This window comes from Perca flavescens, chromosome 16 (assembly GCF_004354835.1).
Source record: "Perca flavescens isolate YP-PL-M2 chromosome 16, PFLA_1.0, whole genome shotgun sequence".
Classification (NCBI taxonomy): Eukaryota; Metazoa; Chordata; class Actinopteri; order Perciformes; family Percidae; genus Perca; species Perca flavescens.
In genome coordinates this window covers 5,192,374-5,203,271 of record NC_041346.1, presented here as the reverse complement: position 1 = coordinate 5,203,271, position 10,898 = coordinate 5,192,374, and the positions used below count along the sequence as shown (strand labels likewise).

The following is a 10,898-nucleotide window of genomic DNA, read 5'->3' as shown; positions in this document are numbered from 1 at the left end:
AATGCTAGGGTATTTGATGCTATCCTGTATTCCATGCAGTCGGTCCATCTCCTCCTCCTGCGCTCCGTAGCGGACAATGTGACGGCAAGACAGCGCTGCTTAAATATTAAGAATGAGTTTTTATTTAAGATTTGAGTTTGAGGTGTTTATGGAACAATTATCACTCAGTACAAGCGCAAATAACACTGCTGGATTTAATCTTCATATGGTGTGAAGAAATATGCGTGAGGCATTATTTTTTAATACTTAAACATTAAGAGTAGCCTAACCCTTATTCCCACATGTACTCTCTGCAGTCTGACTTCAGTTCACCACCTCACCATCTGCGTTGCATATTCCTGTTTTGTCTCCAAAATGTGCGTACGCATGGGTCAGAGTTTGCGTGGAGGACCGCACATTAGTTTGTTTTTTATAAATCACAACCTTTGCGTGGGAAGTGGCGTACGCACGTTTTCAGCCCCGTTTTGTGCGTACGCCACGTTTATTAATGAGACCCCAGGCCACTTACGTAGGCTATGCCAAAAGCTCTGCATGGAGCCTCCACAGAAGCATAAAACAGCCTTAACTGTCTCAGTTTTCAGGTGCAACTATTGCTGAGGAATATTTGCACAAGTAATTATTGTGTCAATGTGTCACTTTCCTATCAGACATAACTTAATCAAACATTTGAGCATGGCATAAAAATGAATCCAACATTTATATTGATGAATATTAAAGTTATTCAGGGAACTTCCACCTCAGAGTGTAACCACATTTTCCTCTTGACTCGTAAATTTCACCTAACCTAAAATTTGTGCTCATTTAACTAAAACAGGCTACATGTCATGTTTTGTTTGTTGTGTATGAAAATGAGCTTATTGTGTGGAGGCAGTATTGTAAATGTCAAAATAAATTAATTAAATTAAACAAACAATTTTAACCACAAAAAAAATGAAAGCTGTAGGTGCATTTGGCTTCACAGAAAAAAGGATATGGATATAAAATGTATTTAAATGAAACAACCTGTGAGAACAATCACTCTTTATAAGGTTGGAAACTGCTGCTTGAAAATTACTGCAGGGATGATAAAACATGCTGAGCAGGATGTGGAATATTACATAAATCACAACAACAGAATTTATTAAAAGGAACACGGCGACTTATCGGGACATTAGCTTATTCACCGTATCCCCCAGAGTTAAAGAAGTCCATACATACCCTTCTCATCTCCGTGCGTGTCGTAACTCTGTCTGACGCACTCACCGCTAGCCTCGCTTAGCACAGATGCTGGAGGTAACCGGCTCCATCTAGCCTACTGCTCCCAAAAACTGACAAAATAAGGGCAACATTTTCTTGCAGCACCTGAGAAGCCCCGTGGTTAGGAGCGGAGAGTTCGCCTGGAGTTCGCTCACAGTTGGAGTAATGTAACTCCACCCAAGTAGCAAAAGTAACAGTGCTTCGCCTTCTGAGCATATCGTTCCCAGTATGTATACGGTTAGAATATGGCTGTGTCTCATGTGACTGTTATTTGTACACGCTGTGACTATATAAATCATACATGTAAAAAGGAAATCGCTGGCGTTATTTTGTCACTTATTGGGAGCAGTAGGCTAGATGGAGCCGGTTACCTCCAGCATCTGTGCTAACCGAGGCTAGCGGTGAGTGCGTCAGAGTTACGACACGCACGGAGATGAGAAGGGTATGTATGGACTTATCTAACTATTGGGTATACATTGAATAAGCTAAAGTCCCAATAAGTCGGCGAGTTCCTTTAATATATAAGAATACTATAGAAATACAAACTATGAAAGAAAATGATAGCAGTTTGAGAGACACGAAAATAAGACTTACAGGAATATTCCTTGTATCACAAGGAACCGACAGTCACTTCATAGATTACAATAAATAAGCACCATAGGTTGTAAGCACATGCTATGAACCCCAATAGGTAATTTTATGAATATTATGACTATGGTAAAATAGCATAGCAGGTAGGCTACTAAGCACTGTAAAGGATAATTACAGTAACACTTTACAACATTAGCAACACATTTACATTGGTTTTACAGGTAATATGGCCAGTCTCTTATGGTAGGCTACCAAATGGCAATTTGTAAAGATGTTGTATGAAGTAGATTATGAAATAAAATGTATCATGGGACACAAGAAAAGATACAGTATGAGTAATATGCTTAAATAGGGTACCAAAATGCCACATCAGTCCCCATAGGAGTAACGTTACTAAAGTATGGCGAAGGGTAAAGTGGGCAATAGTTCTATAACGTTACTTGTCTCATAAGGCAACATTTCATGAATTGAGGATTATTATAGAAGAGTTATAAGGATGTTATTGGACACATATGCAACATAAAGATCTTATTAAAGAGATGAGAGATACAAGTGGCTGCTGGATGTATCTTAATGTAAACTTTACAGAGTCTTTGACAAAGAGTATAGGATTTTTGAATAGGGACAGATGCTTAGACAACAAATTTGGACCGACCTTTAACGTCTCGTACGCGGTTGCGATAAGCAGGAACTTTTTGTGGGCGGACTCCTGGGTTTCTCCCTCCGAGCCGGGCTCTCCCGGCCTAAACCGGTCCGGATGGTACCGGCGAGCCAGCTGCCGGTAAGCTCGAGCGATTTCCACTTTAGGGGCCTCCCTGGTGACTCCGAGCACATCATAGCAGACCTCGGTGCCGCAGTAAAGGCTCTCCACCAGCGCGCTGACCGCCGGCAGGGAAGACATGGAGAACAGGAGCAACGCGAGCCGCCGCCAAGACTTCACCGTCCGCAGACACCCAGAAAACCCTCCGGCGCCGCTGCGGCACCGTTTCGTGGGCGCAGCCATGTCTAACTGCCGGCCGCTGTTAAAAGAGCCTGGACAGCTCTGTCGCACGATGCTTACATCATCAGGACACGCCAGAACGGAAAGATGACGAAGCATCTTATGGCGCGTTCATGCCACCTCGGAATAACAGGGACTTCTTCTTCTGTTATATATATTCTGTCTACCAACGGTTGGGCGTAGCCAAGAGCATCAGGTGGGTGAAAACATGGAGGCCACAATAACAAAAGATTTTCTGCTGTTTTCTTATGCGAGCATCCAAACAGCACATCGCCAGGTGTTTGTTTGTGTTATCTGCAGGACAACGAACGGGAAAAGACACAGATAATGTGTTGTTTTTTTTATACATGGGCCTATTTATGAATAATCTGAAACATGTTATGTCAGTGCATGTTTCTTGGGAGAGGCATTTGTCCACAATAAAAAGTTTATTGTCATTGAAATATGTTAAGTGAACCAAAGTCGCCTACATCAAACGTCAGTTGTCAACAATGCTTCACCAACTGGGAAACTCGGTTAGCAAAATCCAGCCCGAGTTTCCCACCTCTGATTCCCACAGGAAGGTACGTGAATGGTGATGTTTTCACTCGGAAAAACGTTTTTCCGATGTCCATGAACGCACGGTAATGGCGCGTTCATGCCACCTCGGAATAACAGGCACCGCCCCCGTGGTTACTTTGTTTTTCCGATTGGCGGGATGCGTGTTCTTCTTCTTCTGTTATATTGGCGTTTGGCATAATAACTTTTTGCATGACTGCCACCAATGGTTGGCCGTAGCCTAGAGCATCAGGTGTGTGAAAACATGGAAGCCACAATAACAAAAGACAAAGCACTTGTCCAGTTTTGCTTCATGGCAATCATTCAGGTAATATAAAATGACGACGATGATCTGACAACTAGTAGCTAAAGTTAAACAGAGCGTTCCATAACCTAACCTTAGAATTTACGCTTTTGGGTGATTGTGATAGGGATTTCAATGTAAATGATACAGTAACCAGGGTTCGAGTTAAGTGGGAGCTCAGCTCCCATACGGAGGTCTGAGCTCCCATGGAAGCAGTAAAATCATGCATCTGTGGGGGTCACTAATTAATTTACCATTATTTTGAATCACAAATAATGTATTTTTCATTGTAATTAGTACTATTATTTAGCCTACATTAAAAAGATAAACAGACTTAAATGAACATGTTTTCCTAATGAACTCCACTGTGCACTGCATGACTGACAGGATGGCTGCACTTCTCCGTCCTCAGCCACTATGGTGCGCACAGTTTTGACCGAATAGGTTGAGGCCGCGATCCGCGAACCTGAACTCGATTGTATTGTACTGTATTAGACTCTTTATTGACTGCTGCTTGTTTGTTCAGTATTATTGGCTTTATAATGCATCCTCCAATTATTACAGCGCTGCATATTATAATACGCTTAACTGTGAACAGGTGTTCTGACAATTCATGCGACCCATCGAGATTTGCTACTTACTGGTTATGCGCATGTGCAGACTCACTTTTTTTTTAACATAAGGTACATTTTCATGTGTTATAATGTAATTTCCCTTTAAAAAATGCTAACTACCATATGAATATTTGTACGGTCAGCCAGCTGAACAAGAATAACTGAAAGTTTCAGTTACTAAGGAAAGGTGTGCTTTGACAAGTCAAAGATGAATATTTGATGATAATTTTGACTTTTCATATCGTTTTAAAAATAAAAACAGTACAGTATACAGTAGTCATAACTTAGAATTGTATTATAATTGTATTTCATATAATATACAATAATGTAATTTTTACTCAAATGTGATAATTGCTTGTTCATTTAAAATATCAAAATATGCACCCCATACACTTACCCTGTTTTAAATGAAATAACGATGTCAAAATATTGTGAGATTTACACCATTATGGAAAAAATAGAGAATTAATGACATTCTCTGTGATCGATTCGCGCTACGGTAGCATTTTTCGACAAGGCAGCACAAATCGTCGGAACACCGGCGGCCAGCAGTGCGTAAAATATATCGCAGACATCTGGGGCAAGTAGTGGACTGCTGTGTGTGTGTTTGTGCGTTTGCGTGTGTGTGAGAGAGGGAAATGTTGGACCACGTAATAAGCAATAATCCCTCTTTCTCTCCCCTTATTATTTATATATCTCCGCCGGTAACGTTAGTTAGAGACCCCCACGAAGCTCAGATTATAACTTGAACCCTGACACAGTAACTATGAATAAATCATGTTGTATGCATTCATTGGCATCATTTTACACATTGATATAACCTAGCAAACCCATAAACAATGCAAAGAGTTACTAAAATTTCCATGGGCTATATTCAAACAGCTGGCTCATATATTTTATTGAGGGAATGGCTACCTGTTTTATTGAATGAGTTGTGTGCGTCTTTACGCATGGTGGGTAGGCCTACTTGGATTAAGTTGTATTGTAGTTGCTAGGCTTTGCTACGGTGAAAAATGTATAACAATTTAACCTTGTTTTTATATTTATGATAATTGTAGTATAGTATAATAATTATAGTATAATTATATTATAGTATAGTATAGTATAATAATTGTCAGTGTCCGGTTGGTGTGCTTGGTAGCTCACTGAATCCACTGTAAGAATATGTGGGTGCGCAAAACATGCCTGGCATATTTAGCCCTGTTATTTGATTTCAGCTAATGATGCCGTGATGCAACCCTATAATACCGCGTATCTATTAATAAAGCGCTACTAGGCAAACACATGGTGTAAGACCCACCCCCCTTTCTCTTTTCCCTTTATTTTACAGGAGAACCTGAAGGAAATAAGAGATGTTTGGAACGCACATCGCATCCGGCCCTCTAAAAACATCAATGTCCCATCAGGAATACCTAATATCATGTATCTGGCACCTCACCTGTGGGGCGCACAGGACCTTCTTCTTCCACTCACTGATGACTTAGCCAGTTGCAAAGAGAGCTGCAAGTCTCTTAGTGCAGTTCCATGTGATGAGGACATATTCGATATGTGCACAATAATGATGGAAGAATCAGGCTTCGGCTTCCCAATGAGTATGTCACAAGCACTTGACTTGTATGTATCACTGAGGAATATCATCCGCCCAAATGTGTTTCAGTAGCCAACTGCATGAATGTCACCCTTTGTTTCTGCCAAAAGACCACTCACCAATAATGCCAAGACCCTTTTCAACACCACACCAGAATTGTGGCGCTTTTCCATTACATGGTACCTACTCGCCTCGCCTCGACTCTACTCGCCTTTTTTGGTTTTCCATTACGAAAAAAAGTACCTGGTACCTGCTAACAGGTACTTTTTTTAGTACCTGCTCAGTCGAGGTTCCAAGCGAGCTGAGGCGAGCAGAGAAGGTGACGTGAAACCCTGCAGGCTGCTGATTGGTCGGAAAGAAGCGTCACTGATCACTGCATTGCTAGCGAGAGACGGCATTTTTAAATAGTTTAGCCAGCAGTGTTTTTTTGCTGCCGGAGGCTCCACGCAGAGCTTTCTCCGTAGCATACAAGTGGCCTGATGGTTATACTGGTGCGCTGGTGTGTGCATGTGTGATGTGTGTGTGTCGAGTCGCTGTATTTGTGTGTGGGGAGCTAGTGAGCGAGGGAGAAGTGAGAGAGTGACGGCGATTATCTCCGCAGCGAGTAGCGACTCTAGAGTCATATATATGTGAGAGAAACAAAGCGAGTAGCGACTCTAGAGTCATATATATGTGACCACGGCGGGAAATCTGGAGCAGTAAACGTTAACTATATCTTTGATTTAGTTGTTACCTCGCAGTAATTAGATGTGTATCGATTGTTATAGAAATTATAGCAGTGGATGGCTAACTCTCTTGGATCTTCAATAATTTTCCCCACACTTTAATTTGATCTACAGTAGCCAGGACATTTTTATTCTTTTCAAGTCTAAAGAAGTAGGCTGAGTTTTGTTCACCCTCTTCCATCCATCGTTTTCTTGACCTTATACAGGCTCCAATAGCTTTTGATTTATAAATTTCATTTAATTTATTTTGTAATTTTGTATATTCACATCTTCCTCATTAGTTAGAGACTCTTTTTGAGAAAGAGCTTCTCAATAACCTCGTCTTCAACTGCTTGTCTGTTCTTGGCCAAATCACCACCAAACCTCCTGAGAAACTTTCCCAACTCATATTTTAGAAGCTCCCAATTTGTCCCATAACCTTTCTGAGAGTTTGCTTTAATCCAAAAGTTTTCAATCAATTGTTTGACCTGATCATGTTCAAGGAGGGAACTATTAAGTTTCCAAAATGAGGCTTTTGGGCCAGAGGACTGATCCAAGGACAGAGTTATTGAGAGGTAAATCGCTTTGTGATCGGTCAATGGAGTGTTACTGATATTGACTGAAATGTTGTTCTGTACATCTGGAAACTAACCAGTAGTCAATTATCGATTGTCTTGAGCAGTCCTTATTGGACCAGGTATACTGTCTGTCATTTGGAAACTGTTCCCTCCAAACATCAACCAGGTCAAATTTAGGTTAGGAGACCCTGACCAACTTGGTGGCCATCTGTCTAACATATTATTCATCGCTATATTAAAATTTCCTCCCACAATTGTGTGTGATATTTTATCCTCTATGGTATCAAGAAGCATGTTATTCTCCACAGAGGAGAGGATCCATATATGTTTATAATGACTATTGTATGATTATTTTTGGTAATTACCATTATGAGAAAATGCCCTGAAGAGTCTAAGTCGGTATTTTGAATATTCCCAATAAAATTGTACCTAAAGATTCCTAAACCAGCAGAGTGTTCTGATCCGTGTGCTAACCAGATGTTGTCTCCCCACTGTGACCTCCAAAAATTACAATCATTGGCTGTTGAGTGACATTGAAATGTGAAATGTGTGACTGTCTATTTTTCTTTGCAAACAGAAACAGAGCCTTGCATTTCACACAATTTTTTAAGATCCCTGGCATTAATACACATTAAAGACAAAGAACAATATCATATAACCTGAAAACTGTAAAGTCATTTGGATGAAAGGTTCTCAAAATAATCAAAATGCAAACAAACAGACAGACACATAGAGATTCCTGCCTTTATTAGAGATAATATGTTCAGCCCCCTCTCTCCGAAGCTTCGAATATTCGATGCTCATTACTACCGAAGCTTCGAAGCTCGAACAGGTTTATTCATGACACAGTCTCACAATGATCACAGATGTAATGCTCTGCAATAATGTATTTATAAAAATATATCATTTTATTTTCTTTTATGTTTCAAATATCTTTTAAAATGATAGGATCTTTTATGTTAAAAGAAAGCAATAATTGAATATTAGGAAAGAAATAAACAAAACACAATTCAAATCAACAAACCAGCATGCATAATTAAAGAACCAAAATCAAACAAAAAAAAAAGAACAAAAACCCACATGTGTTAACACCGTTAATACCAATATTTACAAAGCCAATGGGTGTTCAAACACAAACCCAGTTGATCCAAACCAGCTCTGTGCGTCTAGAATAGTCCCATTCATCCAGACACTTTTTGTACCAGTATCCAGAACTGCAAGAGTGTGAGGAGAAACGCGCCGGGGAGTTTTAGCCCCTTAGATAGCTGTGGCACCCGGCAGCCTCCACAGCAGCATGGAACAAGGCTGTAACTCGGTCCAACGCTTTACAGGACAGGCCGCCTTCAGAGTAACAAAGTCGGCTCTATAAGAGAACGCTCCTCTGGCAGCGGCAAAAAAGCGTGCAGCACGCCAGCCCGGACACGTCTCCACACCCAACAGGAGGAAAAAGAACAAGTCTACACACAGGCTTAAATAGAGCCCCCACCTGCTCCCAATCAAAGGGGATGAGCCCCAGGTGTGCTGGTGCGCACTGCCGTGCACAGGTAAGAGGGAGGGGCAAACCTCATTCTGTCACATCAGGATTTAGAGGGCAGATCCCGGTGCAGTAGTTTGACCCCTTGCTGATTTTGCAGGTTTGCCCACTTACAAAGAATGCAAAAATCTACAATTGTAATCATATGTACATTCTAACAGTGAAAGACAGAATCCCAAAGAAAATTCCAGAAAATCACATCATATGAATTTATTAAAATTGATAACCATCTGATGAGGAAAAACAAGTATGTGACCCCCTGGACAAACAGCAAGTATTCTGGCTCCTACAAGCCAGTTAGTCTTTCTTTAAGACACAGCCCCAATCCCAACCAATTATCTACATCAAATACACCTGCCTCACCTCGTTAGCTGTATAAAAGACACCTGTCAACACCCAAACAACCAGCATCCAACATCACCACCATGGGCAAGACCAAAGAGCTTTCTACGGACATCAGGGACAAGATTGTTGATCTGCACAAGGCTGGAATGGGCTACAAGAGAATCGGAAAGCAACATGGAGAGAAAAGATCAACTGTCGGTGCAGTTATCAGGAAATGGAAGAAGCACCACACCGTCAAGCATGGTGGTGGCAACATCATGCTTTGGGGGTGCTTTTCAGCCAAGGGGACGGGACAACTCCATCGTATTGAGGGGAGGATGGACGGGGCCATGTATCGTGGAATTCTGGACCGACATCTCCTTCCCTCAGTGAGAGAGCTGAAGATGGGTCGAGGATGGGTGTTTCAGCAAGACAACGACCCTAAGCACACCGCCAAAGCAACAAAAGAGTGGCTGAAGAAGAAGCACATCAAGGTTCTGGAGTGGCCTAGCCAGTCTCCAGACCTTAATCCGATTGAAAATCTTTGGAGGTAGCTTAAAATTCGAGTTGCCAGGCGACAACCTCAGAACCTGAATGATTTGGAGGCTGTCTGCAGGGAGTAGTGGGCCAACATCCCTGCCAAAATGTGCACAAACCTTGTCACCAACTATAAAAACCGTTTGACATCTGTGCTGGCCAATAATGGCTTTTTTACAAAATATTAACATGCTGTTTGTCCAGGGGGTCAAATACTTGTTTTTCCTCATCAGATGGTTATCAATTTTAATAAATTCATATGATGTGATTTTCTGGAATTTTCTTTGGGATTCTGTCTTTCACTGTTAGAATGTACATATGATTACAATTGTAGATTTTTGCATTCTTTGTAAGTGGGCAAACCTGCAAAATCAGCAAGGGGTCAAATACTTATTTCCCCTACTGTAGATGGTAATATGCTGGCCTGGATGGTTTTTCATCTACAGGTCTTCAGCTGTGTTGACGTAGAGTTTGAATGGACCAAACACACTTCGATCCATGGGCTAGAGGCGGTGGAAACAGTGAGGCAGGAAGGACAACATCACAATCCTGTGTGCCCTGCAGAAGTCTATTGCTGCTATTGAAATGTGGGAGTGGTGGTTGTCCAGCAACAGAAGCAGCATAGATCCTTGGACACATGGGTGTGATTGGCAAAATGCTGGAGGAGAAGCAAAAATTCTGCCTCTTGCATCCACCTGGATCCATTTGCAGACCCAACGGAGCCAGCCGGGCCATCCCTGATGAAGTGGTCCTTGTATTTTTTCCTAGGGAATATGAAGAACAGGGGGACATGGTTGCCCTGCGCATTACCCGCGAAGGCGATGGTGACCAATGTCCCCCTCTCCCCAGAAGTCATTGCTTCTACCTGCCGCTCCCCCGTGGCGGCTACCACTCTGTCCGGCACCTGCACAGTAGTAAAGCCTGCAAAAACAAATTGACTGTTAAATGAAATGTTAACTTTTAAATGAACTTAAGCACATGTTTAACTAGTAGTTATTTATGGATGTATTGTTTTTGTATTTTTTTTTATCTACCAAAATTCCTCAAATAAAAACCGGTAGTCAATTAAAACACGGGCCTCTGATAGTGGCCGGGGGCGTGGTCAACAAAGGCCGGCCTTAAATTAAAGGGGTGATAGAATGATCATATAGGGTATTTCACACTGTTCGTTAAGGTCTCCTAATAGTGTATGTAACATTGGTTGGGCTGAAAATGGCCCGCTTGCTATTTTATGGGCCCTTAACTACCCTGTGAATATGGCCCTATTTGCAACAAGAGCTTTTCTTCCAAATATGGCATGCTCATGAATATTTAGATGACTGTGCGGTGATTTGTTGAGCGTACCAATTAC

The 10,898-nt window shown here is 41.6% G+C and overlaps 1 protein-coding gene across 2 annotated transcripts in view; it reads right to left on the bottom strand.

The window, feature by feature from the left end:
* Positions 1-2,923, bottom strand: part of dnajc25 (DnaJ (Hsp40) homolog, subfamily C, member 25) — a 12,009-nt gene extending 9,086 nt beyond the window's left edge. Inside the window, exon 1 of one of the 2 annotated variants that reach the window (XM_028601507.1) lies at positions 2,483-2,923. In XM_028601507.1, coding sequence (XP_028457308.1) covers positions 2,483-2,830 — 348 coding nt within the window. In that variant the 5' untranslated portion in view covers positions 2,831-2,923. The remainder of the gene's footprint in view (positions 1-2,482) is intronic. The other variant, XM_028601509.1, reaches the window with a different exon arrangement.
* Between the last annotated feature and the right edge of the window lie 7,975 nt (positions 2,924-10,898).